Source organism: Dicentrarchus labrax, unplaced genomic scaffold, assembly GCF_905237075.1.
Source record: "Dicentrarchus labrax unplaced genomic scaffold, dlabrax2021, whole genome shotgun sequence".
Taxonomy (NCBI): domain Eukaryota; kingdom Metazoa; phylum Chordata; class Actinopteri; family Moronidae; genus Dicentrarchus; species Dicentrarchus labrax.
Genome location: NW_026136713.1, coordinates 13,585,179 through 13,610,635, shown reverse-complemented (window position 1 = coordinate 13,610,635; position 25,457 = coordinate 13,585,179). Strand labels below are relative to the sequence as shown.

Sequence of the window (25,457 nt, the reverse complement as noted above, 5' to 3'; positions counted from 1 at the left end):
ATCTGAGCTCCAGGTAGGTTCTCCCATGGCGGTGAGGTTTAGAAGGGTGTTCTAGATGAAGAATGACCTGCTGTGTTTTGGGGGCACTCACTAGCCAGTCTCACTGCACGAGATCTGCCAGCATCCTGCAACTCTGCCCCTAAGACACAAGTCACCCTGCCACAAAAGCTGCACGCTGCTTCTTTCACAATAAATCCATTCTCCACCTTCATCAGAGTTTAACCTCATGGGCATTTGCGACAGGTAATGTGGTTCTACTGGACTGGCATTCCCAGCCACATACATGCACTGCCATAAATAGACGCAACCACAGTTAGTGTAACACTACTGGAAGCAGTGTTATTGATTTTCAATGGAGTGCCGTAAGCTGTGCTGTGCAAAAACCTCTTGTTTTCTGACTCTTAATCACTATTGGCCCATTTCCATGGTCAGAGGCTAACAAGCCAACACCACATGTGGAGACTTCATGGGTTCTGAAGGTGTTTATAAACAGAATTGTAGCAGGGATTGTAAATCTGAGCTCCAGAAACCTTCAGGTGGAGCTAGAAGTGCTGTTGATCGTGATTGATTAGGCAAATGTGTCATCTCATGAGTAAAAATGACCCTTCCTTTGGCAAGCTAGGCAGCTACAGCCATCATTTAGACAAAATGCTGTGAGAAAATAGTGGAAAACAATAGTGGCTGGTTTCCACCCAGCGCGGGTAGAGAAAAACAAAGCAGTGTTGGCTATTATCACCAACAGCCGGGATCACCTGCGAGGAACGAGCAAGTTGGTTTGAAACTACTTCTTTTAATCCCATATTTCTGCATAAGATTGCAACTTTTTAATTAATGTACATTTTTTGTTACAAGCTGTACCAATTTGCTACCTCACTAATTTGCGGCGCATGTACATTTCTTAACCATTTCAATTTTAATAAACTCTAATTCTTTCAGTCAAGGGTAAATAACAAGACAGCAGAACAAATGAGCACAGCATATACACTGGCAAGTTTATTAATAGGAAACAGCAAACAAAATAGCAATCAGTAGAAACATATTGACAAAAAAAAGTGTCTTTGCAGTGAAAAGGAAAGTCAATTGCGCCAAGATTTCAGCTTAATAACTTAAATACATGATAAATGCTTACAACTTAAACACAAAGAATTCATGTACTGAGTTTCCTATTATTTGTGATTGTTAAGAGCCAAACTTTAGTAGCTGTTTCCGTCAGGTTTCACATACAGTATGGAAAGTTCTGGATTGCCCTATTGCAGCCCAAAAAAGTCCTACTCTGTATATGTATGTATTCCTACACTCAAGATGTCTCTCCATGCAGTACTGATCCCCCCACCCTACTCTCTCAACGCCTCACTGTCTCCCAATTCTCCTCTCCTCCCCTCTATCCTCACCACTATATTTGACCTCTCCTTTTGTTGTCTTTTGCCTCAGCCATCTGGTCAGCCCCCAAAGCATACATCCTCTTTGAGCATGGTGATATCTCTCTCCACCTGAGTGCCCCTCTCTTTCCCCTCTCACATTGTTTCCCCCATAATATCGCCCCGCTCCATCAGTGGAGCAGAGATTGGTGTTGGACTTTAGTAAAAAAAAAAAGTGCCAGAGAAAAGTGTCAGGAGAGAGCTGCTGTACAGAAGGGCCCGGCTTCGGTTTCATCCCACTCAGTAATTAAATAAAAATGAAATAAATGTTGTGCTGTAGGTGCAATTAAGACGGCCAAACCTGTCTCCGACTCTGAAGAAATAACACATCAGTTAATATAATTCAATGATTCTGTGAGTGTCACCTTGAATTTCAATAATGCTAATTTACTCAAGTCCTCAGACAACTATGTGCATGTACACAGAGTCATTAGAGGAGCTTGCATAAGGACTGAGTGGTAAACAACACAAAGAAAAATCTCTCTCATCTGCTCCTTCTCTTTTCCTTCTTCTCCAATCTCATTTTCCCTTTTTTTTTTCTTCCTCTGCAGCTAACCGTGCCTCCTCCTCCTCCTCCTCCTCCTCCTTCTCCTCCCCCACCCTGCTGCAGGGAACCATGCATCCCATCTCCAGTTCACTGGTCAAACACACACAGTGTGCCGCCCTCATTCCCTTCTATAATCAGGACACTTGGCAGTGCTACGGGGATGTTACATTTCTGATGCATCACTTGAGATGGCTGGCCTGGAATGCTAGTTCAGAGGGATATGTGGTATCCTGCAGGCATGCTGGGCTAATTCATAAAAAAAAAAAAAAAAAAACCTTTTCATGCACTCAAAGTATTAGGACTTCCATGTTCTTTCGCGTTCCATAAGCCAGAGCTTTGCACAGCCTTGGGAAGGGGGCCGGGAACAGTAAATGTCAATGATGATTGTATCTCTTTAGCTGTTTTCTTCATCGTATTCACAAAACCCACGTTCTCTATCTTTTCCGCTCCATTGTTTCTCCTCTCAGTCACATGTCCTCCATTTCCTGCCTGTGCCTCGGTCTCCTTCTCCCTCTGGTCCTCGTGGCTTCTCTTCCTGGTATCCACTGATCCCCCACCCCACCATCACTACCACCACCACCAGCAGCCTACATCAGGACCAGCTTGCTCTAAAGAAGAGATGCTGTCACTGGGAGATAGCTCGTAAGTGCCCTGGGGGATTGCATCAGCTCTTGTCATACAGAGATGTGAAGTGCTTCAAACTGTTAACTCAAATGGCACACCCAGATTCAAGAACGACTCATCTGCAACGGTGCCGTGAAACGTTAAAAGGAAGCTGTTACTGGTCCTGCTCCATCAACATCTAGTACCTATTTACACTTCAAATTATCTGCCGGGGTAAATGACATGAATGCACACACAACGTGGAAAGAGCAAATAAAAACACACATTTACTACAGCGATAAAATGTATCCAGTAATTGGCATTAGAGCAGGGATACTGTATGTATGTATAATTGCTAATCGATTTTATGTGGAACCGGATCATGATGAAATTATCTTTTTGTTATTCCATGCAATCTTTAAAAAAAATAATAATAATTATAAAGTAAGTAGTCTTACACATACAGTATGAAATGTTTTTTCAGATATTTGTTACATGATTTTTGCCATACTATGATATTTACTGATATTGGAATTGGCATTAATATTATTAATTTTGGAGCATTTTATATTTTTACTCGATAGTGGTAGTAAAAAAAAAAGCTGCTTCACAAATATGTTATAAGGAAGGAAATGCATGCAACCTGTTTTTTAAGACCTCAAGGATACACAGTGAGTTTTGGTGAGTAACACTGATTGTAAACAGATTTTTTTGTTTATTTACAAGAAAACTCCAATCACCTACACCATCTACTCCAATAATCTAAAGCAAACTTGCTGTTTTACAAGTGATAACATTTAAAATTCACTTTTTTTAACGACCAGTTTTAGTTTATCTTCTGTCCTGGGCTAACCCTGCTAGTTTGGGAATCCATTCAGAGGTGCCTCTGTGTATGTGTCTCTTTATGCATGTTGTACTTGTGTGTTTGACTGCTAAAGTGTATGATGGATGATAGGGGATAAGGAGCCTGGCCTGGGGATACTCTGTCACCAAGACCTGTTAGCTTGGAACTCACCCACCAAGACAACAGCTGGAGACAGGTGCTGTCTAACTTCTGCAGCTTCATGTAATGAATTTCCCACCTATCATATTTTGTATCTATTATTTAAAATGTTGATTTTGTTGGTGACTGAATGAACTTCGTACTCACCTCAAGAATTTTCTACCTTCCTATCAAGATTAGTAGCACTGTAAAGCAGAAATAGAGTAGACAAGGGAAGTTTTATTGTATCTATCTTGTGTATACAACTGCAGATTGTGAAAATCCAATGCATTTCCTTCTCTGCTAGATACATTAGTAAAAGTCACATCAAAAAAGGTTACTGGCCAGTAACTTTAATGGCTCAAATTAGTCCGTCTCTATCAAAGCGGGGGCTGAGTGGCTGCCTGTAATGCTGGCTCTACACAAAGGAAAAGCATATAAACTTCTCCAATGCTTGGACAACTATTAGAAGAAACATACTCTTATTCCAACATGGCAATCGCATGTGTGAGAATTTTGCTCACAGTTACGATTTAGATTGAAATGTAAGGTTAGAAATAACACAAAATTATTTTTCCAAAAATATATGGAAACAAGTGTTAAGTGATTTTTTGTCACCCCTGCTGCTCATATTTTTTGTATAACACATGAAGCCCACTACATGGCTAGCAGATATGAGAGGATTAATTTATGAGAACAAGCATAGACTGAAATGTTAACCAGTGTATAGAAAAACTGCAATGGATCAACATTTATTAGCATGGTACAGTGATAAGTTAGAATATTGACTTTGGTTTGTGTAAAACTGATCACAGTTACTATTTGAATATCCTCTGAGGAACTATTAATAGACATTTTTGTAAAAGTATAAAATAAAAATTTCAATTCAAGCCCAATGCAGAGTAGTGTATCCAATTGAGAAGGACCGTGTAAAAGCATAAAATTCAGACTCGAGTTAACATGATTTATATTCTCTTTGAAGCCTCATGAATTGGACATAAAGGCATCTACAGGAAGACCACTTACGTATTCCATACCTCACTGCGTCTGATGAAATGCTCATATACAATCTCAGACCCTGGTCATTCCAAATGAGATGTGACCGAACCTATGCTCTGTTTGTAAGAAAGACAAAATTATAAGCTGAGGAATCACATCTGAATGACTTGATATGATTCTGTTTGTCAAAATAAGTAAACAGGAAGGATTACTTATGCAAACTAGAAATGTCTGCTTTTTAAATTGGTATTCCCATTAAACACTAATGATTTTTGAACAATTTTGAGATGTGACTGCAATCACGGTTTATGTAATGAGTCTAATTATTTTTTAATAAGATGGCTAAAATTGAAAAACCAATAAAACTAGGACTCTGTGGTAGGTGAAAGACTGCAGAGAAATGGCTACATCTACTATCTACTAGTGTTTTTAACACTTTTATACTAAGATATTCAATGTTTATTTTGTTATTTGTTCTCTGATAATACTTCCCTTCCAACATAATTCATATATGGCTTGAATCAGGATTGCTTATTGTCACGAATCAAAGTTTTATCTGTGTAAATTACAACTGTACAATTATGTAACTAATCTAAACAATATATTTTTTGGTAACACTTCATTTGGATAGTATGCCTACAGTGGTTTAGTATTTGTAGTATTTGGTTTGTCTGTAGATGTTTAACATATTATTTATACAGTATATGTAACAGTTTGTGAATATAGCCTAACCCTAATGTTTTTTGTGCCTAAACCTAACCAAACCTTTATTTGTAAAAGAGCTGAATTTTTCAATCTCAACTAATAAGATGTTTAAATGTTACAGATACTCTACTGTAAACTATATGTCTATCCAAATAAAGTGGAACCATTTTTTCTTCCTCAAAAGCACATCTTTTTCCTTCTATATACACAGTTAAAAATGTACAGGACTAAGTCCCATCCATCGTCTGCAACCTTTGTTTAATCATTAATAATGCCTGACACATCAAGTGTTTGACTGCTGCAATTTATTCTATATACTCTATATATATATATATATATATATATACTGTATATGGTGCCCTGAAGATGACAAACTGATCCAGGAGTTACTGAGGTCAGCAGTGGCCTACAAGCACGCACTTCCCGATCACTGGAGTTTATTAACTATTCTCTTTCCTGTCTTGTTTTTTTCTGCAGCCCTTTAACCAGCAGCTCATTCTTCTCTCCACCTGCTATCTTGATGATATAGTCCTGTACTTGTGAGAGTGGCTGGTGAGCAGTCCCCAAGGAGTCAATGACTCTCTACTCCATCTCCTTCTGACAGATATTTTCACCTTCAAGGTCTTACCGTCATGCTTCTGTTTGACCACAGGGCTGAAAGCACTGTGCGGGTCAAACAGACCTACACGCCACAGAGGACCTGCACATGTGGTGATGTCTTCATTACCATGGCAATACCCTTTGTTTGACCAGCAAAAATCATTATGCAGAGCAAAAAACTGGAGGTTTGACCAAGAATGCTGTTCAAATGTTCAATACATTGCCCATTTCAGTAGTTCAGATAACAGTGTTGTGATGTCAGCAACGAGATTGGACTGTTTGCTCAATAACTCTGGGGAAAATCAGTTTGATAGGACTCGACCGATACATGCAGAAATCCAACTTTGTATGCCTTCATCTGCTCCATGTCATTTCCTTGACACATGCAATTAAGGACTATCTATGTGAGCAGATAACAAACCTAAACCCTTGGCCCTCGCTTCACCTCGAGAGCCATGCTCCGAGATCCCGGCCCATCACGCTGAACAAATAACAATCCCTTTCTTCGACAGGCTCATGCAGTCCACCATTTGCTGCAATGCAGAGGCAAGAGGAGTGCTACAGGACTTGTCTTAACCTTTCAGAGAAGATCCCTCCTCTCACCTTCAGGAAGATGTCACAACAGTACACAGCAAGGACAGCTACTAAAAACTGACCCTTTGAGTGTGGCTGTGTGCATTTTCAAGGAGGATTCAGCAGAGTATGAAACATGTAAGGCTTATGATATTCTGTAATTGGATTTCCAAGAAAGCTGGTGACAAAGTCCCTCACACACCACTAATCCTCCCAATCAGCACTGCGGGCCTAAAAGCGTGCTCTTCTTTGCAGATGAATATGGAGGAAGGGAAGAGAATGGAGCACGAAGCAACGAAGAGCGCAAGATCGCAGATGAAGAGGGTGTGGATTGCGCCATGACTGCACGATGACAGACAGCCGCTGAAGGCGTGCCGACGTGTCCTAACACACAGAGTCTAATCACCATCTCTGTGCTGGGAGTGAGACGACTTCAGGTCGCCCGGGACAGCTGCGAAAAGGAACAAGGGAGACAGAGTTCAACATGTCAGACCAGAACAGCAAACATTCAAACTGTTGCTGTCAGAAGTGGTCTGGGGCGCTGCCTTCACAACAAACAGGGAAGATTAGCCCTGCTGAATCAAAGGAAACAGTTAACTTTAGGACTCCATGACAGATGCCTTGAAGAAACGAAGACACAAGGAAAGAAAGTTGCAGCCACATCAAAGATATTAAAGCAAAATAGAAAATAGTTAGAAAAATATATGCTTCTACATTATTCGACCTGACTACAGTAGAGATGGGCTCGCCTGGGTAAAGATTTGTGGTGATATAGAGTGCCGCACCCAGGTGACTTGATTTGAATCCAATTCTACACAGCAGGGGAAATACCTGGCAGCTGAAAACCTCCCTTGTTCCTGTTCTTATTTTGGTGACTGAAAAAAACAAGAAGAGTCAACTTTTTGGATGTCTGGCAGGCACATATATTTTTCCATCAATGTCAAAACGCTGGATTGTTTGTCCTGCACTCCTGTATACATCAAATCTATCTGTTCCTTGCTTGCTAGACTACTTTCTGTTTGTCATTTTCTCTTTTTCTCATCTCCAAGACAGAATAGAAATGAGTTTTGAAATTTCCATATTCCAGTTACAGTGCAAATCATCTGAGTTTAATGCTTTCTGACTGGTTGTTTCTGTCCTTTAGGGAGATTTCTGATCTGTGTGTCTCATGTATAGCTTATATGCACATGCAAAGCAAAGACCGTGCCGCACGGGGCCACCAAGAGGGGATGACTATCTGCCACTCTCACAAGGTCCCCTTCCTGCGCATGTAAACTAAGCCTTTGCCCCCGGTGTCACTAATCAAATTACATGTCACCATTCATATCCTATGGCGATAAAATAAAGCGAGCCGAGCCACTGAGGGATTTGCAATGTGAAGCTTGATTACAGGGCTGAATTTTAAAGCAGCCCCTCTCCAGGACCAGTCTCTCCCAGCTCTTTGCCTTTCTCCGAAGAATAATAGAATAAGTGAATGAGGGCGGGAGATGGGACCAGTTGTTTAACCTTGAAGACATCACATAAAGAATTCCCTCTCCTTCTCAGCCTCAATCCTGTCCTGGTTAAGTATGTAGAGTCCAGTGGCACTTTTCATCTTATTAGTGCCCTTGCTGAGATGGCGCTCCATCCCTGAATGATAATGCTGGAGGTAGCAGAGAGAGAGAGAGATGGAAAACAGAGGGCTATGACAGTGAGTGAGCAGTAATCCTATTTATGCCGGCATATATGAATATGCCTAACCCACCTTACTTTTCTAAAGCAAATTTCCCCACAAAAACCAATAAAGATTTTTTAGCAAGGGGCTTCACTTTAGAGCCATTTCATATAGTCACTCGGAGAGACGAGAGCGAGAAGTTTTCTTGCATTAGATGAAAAGATGTGCTCCATTTTATTCTCAGTGGACCTTTCATTGTCTGGGTATGTGCTGGGCACAAACGCCAAAAGCACACTTTCAGTTTCATTTGGTGACAATCTGATATCTTGTATGACATGGTAACTCTGCGGCAGTGTATTCAATTCAAAATACTGTAAGTCCCAGGTTTAGAGATGACTCTTATGACAGCATGATAAAGATACACTGAAATGGATAGGGTCAGCCTGGTAGACTTATCAGCAAAAAGCAAAATCCACAAAAGTAATTTAACTTTTCAGCTAAACTGATAAATTTTCCATAAAATAATATTTTTTAATTTAAGGGTTGGTTCACCCAAATAACAAAGAGGCATATATTCTCACTAACCTCTGATGATACGCATCTGAGCAGTGCGTGGCGGCCGCCTCACTGAACTGACGCGGCTCACACGCATGTGGTGTCCACACAGAGAGCGTTTCTGCTGCTGCTACAAGCCCTATCTTTCTACACTGAATTTGCCTTTGATAAATGTAATACAATAAAAGCCTTGTTAACAAATTAATCAGTTCTTTGCACAGAAAAGCTGGAGAGCTTTTCATCTGAAACAGATACAGGAGGTGTTGAGTTAAGTTGTAAGTCTGTAACATATTATACAGATATAGGTGTATATGATGTTGTTATAATGTCAACATGATTATTAACAGATCATTTTTAGTCTATTTTTACTGAGAACTGTGCTCAGTTTGTGGGGAAAGTAGACAAGACTTCTCTTATGAAACATTGCTACATGGGCGCTGGAATAAAAAGCAAGAGTTTTCGAAATGCACACTCACGTGGGCAGTATGTCCCAGCCATTAGTATTATTTGCTGGCCTGAAGATTTTGCAGCCACCCCAATACAATGGAGGTGAATTGTTTATCGTACTCAACAACACGTTTTCTGGGTTATCCAGAGTATAAGGAAGATTCCTTTACCCCCACTGTATTGGGGTGAAGGCAGAAATCTAGAAACCACTAGTGGTAAGTGAGGAGGTAAACAGACACTTTAAGCTTTAGACTGTGTTGTATAAATGTTTTAAATTGCACTAATCACATTCTTTGGGGGATTGTAAAAATAACAAGGCTGCTTCACAATTTCTACAGTAGGAAACTCATCATGCAACAAGACATTATACACCTAAATATTTCATACAGTTACAGGGTGTCCTACGGCTAAAAAGCTTTACTCTGAGACAAACCCCTGAAATTGGGAGTGAAATGTTCACTGACTTCTCACAAACTTCGGCCACTTGAGACAAATTCCAAACTTAAGCTTCTTTATGCATAAAAGACCCAAAGTCTATCCCCTTACAGCTTAGGGATGGGCCTACAGTAGCAGCAGCAGCAGTGCAACGGGCAGGAAGAAAATACATTCTACAAAGTGCTGAGAAGGAAGCAAGGGAACTGATGAGACTTCTCTGGGCCCTTGACATTTTTTAAAAGACGTATGTTATTCAGTCTCACTGTCCATTTATACTAGAAAGAGCAAGGGGCTATTTTGCTTCAACCATTCACACATATTGTACGGCCCTTTATGGGAAGTTCATTTCAAAGTGGACATCAGGCTACTTTTGGCCACTGTCCACTTCACAGCCATTGTCCCCTTCCATTGCTGTTGAATGTCTGCAGGTTATCTACAGAAGCGTATAAAACCTCACATACCCTAAGACAGCATAGTCTAGATATTCATCTTGCTTTAGTTCAGTATAGAAGACAGGTATGTGAAGAGATGAAGGAAGAGCTACTGTGCTATGTACTTACAATCCAGTTCACATCACCCACACATGCACACACAGGCATACACAAACACAGTGGTTGGTCACTTCATCTCTCCATCTTCAGTAACTGGGCCTCTCTCCTCCACTATTCCCTTCTCTCATAAACATAGCTAAGCCACTGAACTCTCCCAAGTCCTTTTTCATCATATTCTAGCACTGTCAGGGCTGCAAAGGGCACCGGCATCTGAGAGAAGCTTCCCATTGAGGCTTTTGGAATGGATTCACTCCAAACGGCCTTTTCATTCTGCAGCTGCGATGGTTTAGCTCTGTCATGGGTCCAGATGAGGTTTGCCTTCCTGATCTGCACACCATGCCGGGGAAAATAAAGACATGCCGCAGAGATAAAGAAGGAAGGAAAAATAAAATTAAGGAACAGGTATCACGCCAGCGGCGACCCAATGGTCGATGATAGAACACTTCAATATTTCATCACAGAGTCATGCATGGACACACAAACATGGACAGTGGCCTGGGAGCAACCGCCCACAGGTTTTATGTAGCCATGTGTGAAATGGCAAGAGCCACACAACAGCACTCTCCGAATTAACCATTGGAGGGAGAAACAGAGGAGGGTCATGGTTGAGCGAGCACATCATGTTCACTTAATTCTCACTCATGGGGATAGTGAGCACTAAGAACAGGAGAACTGCAGTAAGACGCATGTAAAGTAAGACAACACCACCGCGTCTTGACGAAATGGTTTTATCCTTCACACCTATTACATCCTCTTAATTTAAGTTGGACAAACTGACAAACAGCAATGGCAACTACTTCCTTGGCGACCGAGAAGCAGATGAGTCAAAGCTTTATAGTTGCCTACAACCGAATAATTCCAAGCATATTATTCATGGCCATTTGATTATCATTCTGCTCTTTACAGCAATAACGCAGATTTGATTAAACTCACACGTTCAGTGTGAATCAGTGAACAATCAGAAATATATTGGCGCTTGTTATGGTGACAGCACAGATAAAGTGATTTGAGTGGCTTGGATTGGCTCCTCAGGCCTGGCAGAAGATATTTCTGTTTCAGTGTCATCAGCAGTTTATTCCAACACATCAACAGATCCTGCTCTGACATCGCTCGGGTCTTCAATCTACAACTGCAATCACAGTCGCAGTAATTGTCTATAAATCCACCTTTTCTCCAGAGGTATTGGTCTGCATTATGTCTTTCATTACATAAGATGCGTTTAATATTAACCACAGAGGCTATTCATGGCACGGCATGTCTTATTTGCATCTCTGTAACACTGCAAGGAATATGCTAATATAATTTTTTTTCTTCCTCCTCTCCTTCAGCCTGTATGCTAGAGTGCCTCTACACTAGTTTCACAAGGTTATGATGCTTCAGTGGCCCGGCGACTGTGAACTGTCACAAGCAATCAGTTATGATGGAGCCCTTGTTTCTGCACAGACATGCAGCTCTGGCAGCGCTTTGCTAGCGACTGCCTCTTTTGAAACAGGCCAGAAACGTGCGGATCAATCTGCTCAGTCGGCAGACGGAGAGCTGGAAGCTGGAAGCCCCGTCGCACTGTGATCCAATATTTACTAGTTGGGAGAGTACATCGTGACACTCCCTGTTGATGTTTTGTATTCATCACAACACCGCCCTGATGTCCTCCTCATTTTTGACTGTCTTTAGCACAGAAAATATACTCCACCACACACATACAGAGGAAAACCAAAACAATAAACAACGAAGTGCAAGTGGACTGAGAAGATTAGACAGCACATAGGTGCCAATTAATGCTTTTCTCTGGGCTATTCAGAAATAATAAAAGGCCCAAAAGTGTTTTCTTTCATAAGCTGTCTGACCTTGGTTAGGACAATGCAGTCAGCGGCTCCTATTGAGGAAGACTACAGAGTTCCCTCTTATTCTTTTGGACCCAGTGAAGCCAGGCCAATGCAGCAACTTCCGATGAGGCACGATGCGGATGTGCTATTCCAGCTCAAGAAGGGGATTACTGATTCAGTGATTATGGGTATTGTAGGGGAGTCTAGTGAATGGCCAATAGCTAGCTGAGTGTGACTGCAACGGCTGCAAGAACATAGCTGTAATGGGCTTTGTGGGAGAGATTAAATATATATAAAGAGAGAGAGAGAGATAGAAATGAGAAAGACAGAGAGGCGGAGTGAAAGAAAAAAAAATGCTGACTGCAATGTCAGAGATCTTCACAAGTGACAAGTTTTGAAAATGCTCTTCCTTTTTTTCTTCTTTACCGACTCTGTCCCTTTCTTTTCATGACTGGTGCATAAGGGTAAATGACATTCTGAAATGAAAAATAATCTCTGCCACAAACAACGTATCCCACTTTCCTTGAGAGGTTTTGCTCATTGAGAAAACAAAATGGAAAGCAGCCATCACACGAAGCTGAGCTGTTGGCAGACATATCTCCGATGCACCTGAGATGAATAGTTCACAATAGCAGTCTACCCCCTGTTCATTTTACTTGAAATGCTCCACATGTACAGCCTTTTTCTTATCATAAACAGTTTTCCTCCTCAACAACGAATGTTTGTAATGCACCACTAAGATTTTGTGCATCCTCCTGTGTGGTCCTTGGAAGTCTTTATCGCTGCTTTTTATATGGTCAACCTGCTCCTCTTGTTCATCAAAACGCAGCGCTGATATCATCTTCAATAACAGAACACAGACTTAGCCTGTCATTGTTTACTTATAGTTCAGAAACCATGGTGAACAGATGTGCGGAGCATAGATGGGCTGTCATGTTGCATCATGTCTGCTGATGAAAAAGGGGACTTGATCTACGCCTTGCCTTCATGGGTCTGTCATAAAGCTCACATATGGGTCAGTGTTGCACAAATTATTCTTGAACCTATTCTTGGTTGGTTGGTTAATGGTAACATCTGGTTTTGTTCTGCTCGGTTGTGGAGGAAATTTTATTTGTAGAATGTTATTGTCAACAAGATCTATTTAAGTGTTGAAGCTTTATGAGCAATATTACAGTTCTAGCTAAGAACGTAACGACATATCGCAAGACAGTTAAATTGCGGATATGCAATTATGTGAACATTCAAATCAGTGAGATAGATCTGTCACGGTCTTATAAACGGCAGATGACTTAGCTTGTTCAATGTCCTACGCTACTTGTGGCAGTAGCTGCACCAATGCACAACATCAGTTTGACTTTTAAAAAGAAAAGGAGATATGCATTGTTTATATCCTACCTCATAAATAAAAAAAGTAAATAAAAAATATATTTTGTAGATTTTTGTCTGCAAAATAAAGGAATCTTTTTCAGGTATAATTTGTCTTCTCATCTCATTTTGTTAAAAAAAAAAATAGTGAAACAATCATATTGTGAACCGACTATCGTGATTTGTATTGAATCGTGAGTTAAGTGTCATTACATCTCTAGTAATAGCCACTTAAAATAGTCTGCCCCAGCTGGCTGCCAGCCGGATATATCCATTCATCCCATTCAGATAAGCATGATCCAGTCATACACCAGTCGGCAATTCTAGGCGGCTGCATCTGTATATGTCCCAGTCTGGCAGAGCTACTGCAGTATGTATTATATGAAAAGCATCGGCTGTCATGTTAATACAACACAATATACAGTAAGTCTATGTTGGCTGTGTTGTCTGTTTGAAATAACTGCAGGCTGTAGGGTGATATCTTCAAGGGTGCCATGACAGTCGGTCCATAATCAATTCACCATAATCCCTCTTCTCACTTCTTCTGCAATTTATTACATCCCCAGAAAATTGAGAAGATAGATAAAGAAAATCAATAAGAAATTCAAAGACCCCAACATCCCCACTGTAGGTCTGAACACACCACAAAAGATTGATAACTGTCAGGACGAGAGAAATCTTTAAAAAGTACCGATGTAAATTTATGATTTGATATACTGACTTTCCAAATCTAAAATCTGTCCCAACCCTTTTTATATCCTATAGCTGCTGAAATGGCCAAATGCCCAGTGTTTGTGAAAGATATATGGAGATTCGAAGCTACCACAGCAGTGAGAGAGGAAAGCTGTTGTTTTATCAAACAACATCTGCCAGCGTCATTGATTCCAAGACAAATAACACTCCGACAGCAACACTTCTCCTCAGGTTGGGTTTAAGAGGATCTTTTGATATTCTGATTAAAAATTCATTGTGTTGAATCTGCCTTAGAGTGTGTTCTATGTTTTCTATTCTGAATCTCATTACAGCTTCAGCTGTGTGCCTGACTTTAGAATAAATAAATAAATAAATAAAAATACAGCGGAGGGCATCTCATGGCCAGAAAATTAGGTCAAAATAATGTTCCCTTTGGAGGTTTGGCCTTTGGAATTTTTCCAGGCTTTTATGTGTTTGCTGTATCAAAAAGCTTTAACCTCATGTGATCACAACAAACTGTACCAGTGACTTAAAAAAAACTGTAGAAAATGTATTTCATCAGCAACGAGACATGCAGTGATTTGCTGTAATGTAGTAGCAATTACTGTAGCACTTGTAGTAACAATTATTATTTGTTTTTTTTTGTTTTTTTTAGTAGTAGTGTTCTTAAATAAATGATAGCAACTCTGCCAGACATTTTTAAGCTTAAGTCAGATCATAACATGTGACTCCACCCTTTTTCTGCTTCATGCTTCTCTATCTGAACTATGCTGTCAGTCAGCCCCTTCTGTTGGTGTTCCTGCTCCCTTCCCGGAGACCTTGCAGTTCCCAGAGCATGTAACCTCATCCAGGGTCATTACTGTACCATTCATCTGACTGAGGCCCACATCGAGCCACCTCAAAAGGCCTCTGAGACCGCCTGGCCTGCTGGCCTCAAAATCGCACCATTACGTTACAGTACGGTGGCTCATGTTTCTCTCAGAGGCTTTTGCACAGTCATGGTGCTTATCAAATAGGCTTGATGCTTGTTTATTCTTTTGCGTTTGGACTCCTAGCCTGCATATATTTCAAAAATTGTATTTTTCTAAAATTGTGTTAGCTGTTTGCACAAACAGACACAGGGTGAGCCAGCAATATTTTTTACCGTGACCTTTACTTTGGATGAACGATGAAGTGTGTCATGGGAGCTCTAGTACAAAACAGTGAGATTTATGCAGTGACAAATGTGAAGAGGGAGATGGGATGTGTCTGTCTGAGCATGTGTGACTATATACACCCACAGTTTCTATGTGTGTGTAACTCTGTGCATATGTGCACACACATGCGTGCATATGCACATGCCATAAACAAACCTCCATCTGTGCCTCCAACACAGCTGGACTGTGATGGCATGTCCCAGTACAACCCCCATGGCCTGGAGAATTATCTCACTCACACCCAGTCACACACTTAAGTACACACATACGCTCTATATAAGCAATCTTTAAAACACTCCTTAAATTCTTTTTCCTCTTGTTTTCTCCTACTGCAGTCTTTATCTCTATCCTCCCACCACTCAGTTTCCCCCTCTCTTTCCCGGCTTCCCCTGCCATGTTTCCCTGGTCACACCTTTCAAGCTGAGTTACAGCCTGCAAGGACAAGAAGTGTGGCACTACTACAATCACCTGAGGAGCTTCTCTGAACCATAGCCTGTCTGAAAAAACATGTCGGCCTGTCGCTTTGTTTACCATCCATTCACACACCACCACCACCGACAACAACAACAGCCCCAAAAGCTATACTCAACAATACATGCAAAGATTTTGTACGGGCCCTTTCTTCTGTGCTTCACGACATATGCCATTTGCCACATGTGCTCAGTCATAGTGTAGGCCGCCAGTGTAAAGAGACTGTTGGTGTTTCTGGGCAACATGTGCAGAGCTAGCACTCTCTGGGTGGGCGTAAAGGTCAGTGAAGAAGATGTTTCTAAGGATGTGTTGAGTCTAGACAAAAATTAGGCTTGTGCACTGTGCTGTTGAGTGTTTATGATCCTAATCAATGATATTGCAATCCCACATTCATACAAATACAAACATCTGCTGGAGTTTTCTTCCTGACTGCCATGCATCTTAATGGGCTCCACACGCTTTCTGCTCCTGACACTGTATCCAGGACGGCTCACACATTATCACCATAGATCATCCTGCAGTATGTGGAATACAACATGCAGTCAGAATGCAGCACACATATTAAATGCGGGAATTCATTTCTCTGTGCGCTACTTCAGATTGGCAATACAGCAGCATGAGCTTCTACCATCACATAAGTCAACTTCTATTTACCTGAAGCAGTGTTGAAGGAATAGGATGACATTTTGGGTAACACAGATTAATGGTTTTCTCATGTCTGTATGGTAAATATGAAGCTACAGCCAACAGCAGGTTAGCTTAGCTTAGCATAAAAGACTGGAAACAAGGGGAAACAGCCAGTCTGGCTCTGTCCAAAGGTAACAAAATACACCAACCAGCATTTCTAAAGCTCAATAATTGACATGTTATACTTTGTTTGTTTAATCCATACAAAAAATTAAGTGCAAAAACAACAATTTGCTGTGGGGTTATGTACTGGACTATTTCTTGGCTGGGAACAGTATCTTCCTGGAGTCTTAGCTGGCTCCCTTGCCAAGAAAAAATTGTTCTTATTACACTTCCAGTTTTTGTATGGATTAAAGAAATGAGATATATGTTAATTACTGTACTGAGCTTTAGTGGTTCTGTTCTGCAGATTTTCAGATCTTTCTAGCTACAAGGCTAGCTGTTTCCCCCCATGTTTTTAGCCGGGCTAGGTTAGCCAGATGCTGGCTCCAGTTTCATATTTACCGTACAGAGATGAGAGTGGTATTAAGCTTCTCATCTAACTCTCCGCAAGAAAGCAAATACACGCATTTCACAAAATGTCAAACGATTCCTTTAACCTCATCTTCTTCCCATTTACAATAACATATCACACCTTACAGTCACTCTCCTTTTCTCTCTTGTCCCTTGCCTTTGGAAGTGACAAAAGGCAATCACAGTGACTTGTTTTATCCTGTCTTTTTTTTTCCTCTTGGAGCAAAACAGTTTCCTCTACAGTAGCTAACAGTGGTGGGAGGCGGTGGCTGAACGGTAGAGCCAAAGAAGCATCTGCTACTGCCAGGGTTTAAGGACCTGGAGGATTCAATAAAAGAGGGGTAGGCACATGTAAAAAGGCTGGCAGAGGGGACACAGACCATTAGCTTAATGACAGAATGAGGAATGAGGAATAGTGAGATGAGATTCAAAAGCCAAGCATTGCAAAATTTGCCTTTAACAGGAATCAAGGCGGGTAATCTAATAAACAGCGTGGCAAGGAGAGGTGGAGGGGGGCTTGATGTGTTTTTTCGCCTCAGGTAAAGAAAGGAGAGGAAGAAGGGTAAACAGGAGAGAAAAGGATGTCGGTGTCATTAAGTTGGCTAGCCGTGACCATCAGGAACATTAATGCTGTCTGCTCTGCTTTCTTTAAACGGGTACCCTTTGCTTTGAACTACTCCTGTCTTCTCTGTGAGCATACCTGACTCCTAGCTTCCACAGCTATTATGGACCCTGCACTGGTAATTACACATTTCACAATTTCTGATGTCACTTCAAAGCAACAACAGTCTTGCCACCAAAGCACACACCATGCCTCTGCAGTACAAAGCCAAGCCTTAAGGATTACTGAAGCCACACATTGTTTTGCTGCCGGTCACTAATTCAATTAATAGCATAAGGCTTTAAACTGACTTGAAAGAAATTGTTCTGACACAAGACGGAGCCTTCATCATACCTAAGGATTTCCATATTTTGTTGCTAAAAAGCTAAATAAACTCCAAGCAAGTTTAATCTGAATTACTGTATGCAGGTTCCTCTGCCTGTTTTATATTACTTTTAAAGGATGTACAGCAAATGAGGGGGAGTGATCTACATGATGAGTCAGACTATAGGGCTTTGGCAGTATCTGTCCCAAAGTAAAGGAAGAATGCACATTAAAGCATCAGCTTCAAGAAAAGAGAGTCCAAGCGAAACAGAACTAATGCTGTCATTTCAACGACTCTGCAAGGCCTAAGGCCAGCCGGATCTCATCTTGATCAAAGCAATGAAGCTTGCCTCAAAATAGATTTACGCCCCAAACCCGCATAAATGCCACTTCTGTGAAGTCCTAGCTTGACCGATCATAAAATAGATGTGTGTTATTGCTGACAAAGGTCTGAGTCATCCACAGGGGGCTCAGGAAATTTGAATGTCCACTAAATAATTGTGACAGCTTGCAGAACAAACAACAGCGCTGACAAATCTAAAACTCAGAACACAGGAGGTCCTCACTCACCAGAGGCAAAGCCTCAAAGGCCTGGAAGTCAGCAGATAAGTGATATTTAATAACCGTCATCTCTATTTTGTTCACTACATTGGTAGAGACAATCTGAGGTGCTTGTGGACTGTTGTGAGCTCAGCATGAGCTGTCTGCGGTTTGCGAGCTCAGCTTGACAGGAGTCTCAGGGCACTATCTTGAAAAAAGTCCCAGATCATACATTACACAAAACAGATTCCAAAGAAAACTAAACTGCATCTCAAGACTGTTCCAAGAGCAGTCTTTACTAAAGGTTTGTTGATTATTTTACTATTAAATGGAGGACTTTCAGTGTGTTCAGTACAAAACTTATTCTTATATAATGTAGCAGGCTAGACATTCAACACAGAAGAGGAATTTCAAGCAGAGCAGATTATTAATATACACACCGCAGCAAAAGAGATCCTCTCACCAAACATTATAATGACATTTTAAATTTGGCTACTTTTGCATCAGTGAACAATCAATTTCTTTTAGGCAATAGTTGCTTTGCATCATTAAAAGCTCATAGTGTTCTTGTATGTGAAGTTCAAGGCAGTCATGAGACACAGCTCCTGACGGAGATGCTAAGATGTGGCAGCAAGAAACAAGAAACGGGGCCACTGCTCCCACAGGAACCCCTTCCTCTCACTAAAGCTCTGTCTGCCCCTGAATTTAATTAGATTCTGATATCAAGCCTTTTTCTCCTATGCTTCCCTTCCTCTTCAACATGCGTGAAATTGCACAGCACTATCTATTATTTATTCACTCTCATTTGCTTATTGTTTCTTATGGATGCCTTCGTTAGGGCGCTTGCAGCTCTGCTGCCTGTGATATGACGCTCGCCTTCATCTCCCTCACTGCTCAGACCCACCTCCTCTGCAGGTCTGAGCCCAACTCATTTGCTGGCGTTGGTTGGGGAGCTATGGATTTTTCCCCCTTTCACCCAATGACAGCACGGTGAGGTGCTATGAGGGCTGGGTGCTAATGAGCTGACTCTGCAATGCTGGGGGAGATGCTCTGTAACACAGGGGGAGTCAGAGGACGGAGCAGGCAGAGATGCTCTGGCACAAGGAGAGTCAGAGGGGCCATTATGTGCCACACAGGGGTTAGAGAGACTCAACCTCACCAGTCAGACAGAGCCGTGTGTCTCTAAAGCCGGACATTCAGCCAAACTGAACTCATCATTTAAAATGACATCACAAAATGGCATTCTTGACTCTATTTCTCCCACTTCTTGTCCCGTCTGTTTCTGCTGATTTCAAGGAACTGCAGTCAAAGCAGGGTACAGAAAACAGGTTATTTTTTGGATCAGCCACTGCACCAGTTGCACCATGGGATGGATTATAGCCATATAATATAACCCATAGAGAGGCATGGGGGGAAAAATCATGTGCTGTATTTGAATATACCAGTGTATGTCTTTTTAATTCTTTATGTGATAAAAAATGAAAGAAATTTATCAAACACACAACATCAAGTTTTAGAATCCACTGCTTCCATCCAATTTTGTTCCATAATGCAACATATGAACTCCTCCAGAGTCCTTGACACAGGGTTGTGTAACTGGCTGTATTTTCTTCTCAAGGCCAGCAGGTATACAGCATGTTGCCAAATGAAGCTATTTCTACAATATATATATCATATAGTTGTAAAATAAAAAAAATCACCTCAAGACAGACACAAAGGCTGTAAATGTGGCACCAGTCCAGTTTTTTCCAACCATAGCTATCCTTTTTAAAATGTTATTATCTGTATAAACAAATGTGCATTTGTTAAAAGAAAAAGAGTGCATGCATTTATGGTAAAAACAAAATAAAATTTGCAGAACATAACACTGTGTACATTGCAAACATCTGTATGTGTAGATGTTCTGAGTAACCTATTGTGACTTTCTGAACCAGAGTGAAGTGAGATGAACTTGTCCCCTGGATTGAGATGTATAGCCTCTATAAGCTCCACGCTGTATGAGTTGGACATAAATAATTCTGCTCATTCTGGGAGGACAGAAGTGGTGTGTGGAATGTGGACATGACTGAAAATAGAAGCACACTTACACGCATGGGTGACTGAAAAGCTGTTGGACGACTCGAGGTTGTCGACATTGTAGTTGAGGTGGAAAGGCTTTTCAGTGGTGTTTTGGTTGGTGTTGTAGAGTTGGACTGCGAACCTGAACGCACTGTGCTCCTGCACCGTGGAACGCATGAACAGTCCCCCTTTAAAGAGATGAAAACCAAAGATCAGACAGACAACGCTCTCACAGTCGCTTTTTTTTATAGTATAGTGTAAGCTTTGGACCTCATTTCACTCAGAGAGGAAGAACTCTATATGCCCGTGGTATTATAAAGGAGGCTGGTTGCTATTTGAAAGAATTATGCATTTTTTTTTAACCAGTGCGCCTGTGTGTAACTCTTCAGATCGTCTCCCGTCTCCCTTATTGTGCACTCTACTTATCTAAAGCCAATGATTACAATGCCACAGTCAACACTACATGTATCTTTAATCTGTGTAGTTTTTCAGCGGATTTAAGCACGCAGCATCTGTAAAATCAAGTTAGTCTCTATCATTGCGCAGAGCTCCGCGCTCCGTACGGACCGATACAAAATTGCAACGTTGCGTTTGATTTGTCCCCCCAAACCCCCCAAATCTCCAGCCTTTTCAACACAGCAAAACACTTACCGATATTGATCTGATTGGGAAATCCTGCGAACGATCTGTCAAAGAGCCACAGTAGGAACAAAACCACGCTTTGTGCCATTTTCTCCGACCTATCTATTCAACTCCTTAAAAGGGTCTGTCTGAGCAAATTCATATGTTCTGGATGGAAGCCGGGCGCGATGGAAATCCAGTGGAAAGATGATGGTCGCTCACAGTGCACCAATTAGGTTCATTGAGGTGCAGCCCAGCTGCAGAGCAACTAAGAGAGAGAGAGAGAGAGAGAGAGACAGAGAGAAGGAGAGGGGGAGGGGGAGGTTGGTGGAGAGATGTGGGGGGGGGAAGGAGCTGATCTGAACTGCGATTGGACCCGTTGCGGCGGGCCAATGTTGGTCAAACTTGATCTGACGTTAAATTAAAAAGCCTCAGCCCGCCAGACTACGACGGCTTGGAATATGCGGCGCACTTGTCAATATTAGCCTTCTCAATCAATAGAAACACTGCAATCTCAGGTGGCCAGTGACTCCGCATAGCCCGGTCACCTCCAGCCGCTGCGTATCTCCCGAACCCGTGGAAAGGCTGCATCCTGCGGGGAGAAACGTGCAGAGCTGCGGGTGCGTGTCTGGAAAGTTTGTGTTCACGTTGTTGTTGTTGTTGTTGTGTCTTTTTCATTCATTCTGCAAATTTACTTTATCGGTGTTTATCTCCAGCGTTGGCTGAGACAACATTAATGTTTGAGGTAAAGCAACTAAGTGGTTTGTAAGTCAAAATCCCCCCCCTCACACACACACACACGCACGCACACACACACACACACACACACACACACACACACACACACACACACACACACAACAGCATCCTACATAAACACACACGTAGATGAGGGCAGAGGGACACGGGGACACAGAGCTAAAAGAACTGTCTATGGTCCTGAAACTGCTGAAAATATCTTTATCTTCTATTTGGCTCATCACAAATTACAAACATGTAAAAAAAAACAACAACACAAGTTTAGCTTGCTTTGTAGGATGACCATAATCGACTAACTGATATCTGTCAGTAAAATCTGCATCTCCTTTTATTTACTTTAAGTTTTACTCTGTCTCTAATGAAACATCTATCATTCCTGTGATTCTGCCTAAGAGAGAACAATTAAGGGATTACTGGCCCATTTATCACCCTCAGCAAAGCGCTTTGAAAATTGAGTTTTTAATTGCATTGCAAATGGCTAAGGCTTCGGCTATTGATACTGCAATGCTGCAATGCAATGACTTCCCTTTAACATGGGGCAGACTGTGTCCTGTTTTAACTTCTAAGCTTTAAAACACATGTGCAGTAACACTGTGTAGCCTGATCTTAAAGAAAAATGAATGACTGGTAACTAATAATGCTCTGCTACAACGTTGCAGCTGATCAAGCATCAATGACACATAAATAATACAGTACCGAATAAAGGGACATATGCACCTGTGTTACATCTACGAGAAAAGGAAATGACTTAATGCTTAAGATTTATATTTCAGAGGTGCATAACACAAGTGTAACCGTGATCATGTGTTTGAAGGCGTGCTGTTAAGCATTCATGTCAATCAAAGTAATGCTGTGGTGTGACCCAGTCATCAGAGGGGAAGATTTCCTTTCCAAACGGGGTCAGAGTTGATCTCTCTTCCCACAACTCAGCAGTTCTCTAGGGATGAATCTGGGATGACATCACATTGATTCTCTGGTCTCCATAGCCTCTGTGTCAGAGCCGTGGGACGTCGGCTGTGTGACCTTAATGGCTGAAGTCATAATGACCAATGTCACATGGTGACCCGCTGACTTCTCTGGTCGGGCATTTCCGCACAACTGTCACCACATCATACCTGAATGTGAAACGTTGATGGTTGTTTTCAGAGGCCACCTGTGATGTTGGTTTTGCTAAAATGTTGTTTAAAAGAATTAATTGAAAGAATACCAAAGGAGCCGTTTAATTGGTCACTTACAGTGCATGCTGATTCTCAGTATGAACCAAGCTAATCATGCATCATTTCAAACAAAACCCATACAGAAGAAACATTATTTGCTAAGAGGGGAGCACAGGCAGTTTAGATAAGGCCTTAATATAATAGCTATTAAATGGTGATGATTCTGCTGCATTATTTGCAATTAGGACATTTTGGCCATGCCGCATTATCCTCTAAGCTCAACCTCTGCAGGAATTCAATTTTGTCACGAGTGTAAGAAATCCCAGATATAATCTCTATATGAAAACAAATAATTATATGATATGCCTTCTTGGATTTGAAAACACTCACTGGAGTGTTACTCGAGCAGGCAAAATGAAAAGACTGAAAAATAGATGAAAAGATGTTGCCTTTTATCTCATGATGATGATGATTCACAGGCTATAGCTCTGAGCAGTACGAACCTCACCAGCAAGAATTATTCATTTGCTCCCTGCCTTCTCTACCTAACACAACAGGGTGAAATCTTCATCTTTGGCTCTTTGAGGATACGTGAACAAATAAGTTAGAAACTATAACATTTATTTAAAAAATGACAGTCTCTGTCTCTATGGGAGTCTAGGGGCCACGGGTGTAATTATTTTTAGGTCTGATTTGTTCATGATTATTGGATAATTATTGTGTCATCTTGAAATAACTAGCTTATGTTTTCTCGCTGATCATAAAATAATGATTTAACACAAACTGTCTTCTTGTGATCATACAATAAAAACCTGCAATGTTGGATTCATCTATGGCCAACACTTGGAAGTAAGTTCTTTCTAAAGCTTATTTACTGTCACTGATTTCTTAGGATATATCCATATATTACGGATATCAATATATGAGAGTTGAACTTACTCCATAATGATATGTCAGCCCATAATAATATTTGACATACATTTGATAACAATGATTAAAGTATTGTTACCACAGTATGAACCGAGCACGACGTTTTACAGCTGAAAATAAAACTAGTCAGTCCTTTTTGGGTGGACCAGGACAAGATTATTGGCATTAACATGATTGTGAGTTTGAATGCAATATAATACATACTACATAACTGCAATCTCCTCACGATCCCTGACTCTCTTTACACTGTGTCTGTCAAATAAAAGTAAAAGAATAAAGAATAATTCATTTCAAAGATTGTTTCATTTGAAGGATTTGTTTAAGTGGCCTGAAAGTATCCAGAATTTGGCAAGAAAAAAGGCAAACATTTGAGAAACATTGCATGAAATAAACAATTGTTTTTTCTTAAGACATATTTGCTATTTCTCATTCCTTGAATCATCTTCTAAACCCACCGATTTATCTTTGAAGCTCATGTTAGCGGTCATGTTAGTTCATCAGTCTTGTTCCCAAGGACTCACAACACTCAATGAACTGCACTGAATGTTTCCTTTAAAATTGTTACATTTAGAAAAACTACAATGCCCACATTGGCTCACCATCAGGTACAAAAGTAACAGTCAAACAATACAGTATTGCAAGTCCAAGGGAAGCAAAAAGCCTGTGTTATTGCCTTCATTTAACATTGGTGGGCACATGGGTGGTGCAGAGAGAAAATACTCGCCCACCACTGCAGCGTTTAATCCCCGGCTCCAGTGCTTCCAGCTCCATAAAACCAAATTGGCAGAGTTCCTTGTAGCTGCAGTGGTGACTCCTACTGGTTGGTCAGGATGTCTGTGTGGAGTTAGGGTTAAGATCTGCAGGGGATTATTTGAACCTCTGCATGTGCTACATCCTCCCGGTGAAGCTCCTCGCTGTCAGGTGAAAAGAAGCAGCTGGTGATTCCATGTGCATCGGAGGAAGCTTTGTGGCTGTCTACGCCCTCCCCAGGAGAGCAGCGGGTGTCACCACGGCGGGTTTCTGCGGTACATGGGGATTTGGCCTTTAGAAATTGGGAAAGAAAACCAATAAATAAATTTATAAAACATCAGCAGACAACATTATTAGAGTTGACTGCAGCATAAACTGACCAAAAAGTTCTAAAATATTCACTACAAGTGGTGATTAATAGTTAAATTACAATATAGCAAGAACCTTCAACTCTTTATCTAAAGATTATACAAAACCAGTTTCAGTCATTAGGTTATGAAATGATTATTTCATGATCACAAGAAAGTGTGTCATGTTGTGATAACAAAATATTTTGTCTGTGTAAAAGAGAAAACAGAACATGAACATAATTGATTGGTCCATCCTGCTCATGTCATACTATAATGAGACAAGAATAAAACTGGCTCAGTGTGACGCATCTGGTCAACGTCTCCTCTTGTATGATCAGAGGCTTGGCATCCAGTGACTTGCAGATACAGAACCAGGTGTTTGGGTAAATTCTTAAATCTGCTGCAGATTACCTTGGAGCTTTCATCTAATGGGTTGCAATGCCTCAAGGCCATACGTTTTAAATCTACAATGATGACTTCAATTTAGCGAGAATCATTTTCTGCAGAAATTGTGTGCACATCAGAGAAAATTGCCTTTCATGTCAAAGAG

The 25,457-nt window shown here is 41.1% G+C and overlaps 1 protein-coding gene across 6 annotated transcripts in view; it reads right to left on the bottom strand.

The window, feature by feature from the left end:
• Positions 1-21,242, bottom strand: part of LOC127375217 (glutamate receptor 3) — an 81,977-nt gene extending 60,735 nt beyond the window's left edge. For 3 of the 6 annotated variants that reach the window (XR_007887338.1, XM_051421178.1, XM_051421179.1), the window contains exons 1-2: positions 20,992-21,242; positions 20,370-20,528 (exon numbers count right to left, since the gene is read on the bottom strand). Coding sequence is in view for 5 of the 6 variants with exons in the window: in XM_051421178.1 (XP_051277138.1) it covers positions 20,370-20,528; positions 20,992-21,070 (238 nt within the window). In the remaining variant the exon portion in view is untranslated. The remainder of the gene's footprint in view (positions 1-20,369; positions 20,529-20,991) is intronic. The other 3 variants (XM_051421180.1, XM_051421176.1, XM_051421177.1) reach the window with 3 other exon arrangements.
• Between the last annotated feature and the right edge of the window lie 4,215 nt (positions 21,243-25,457).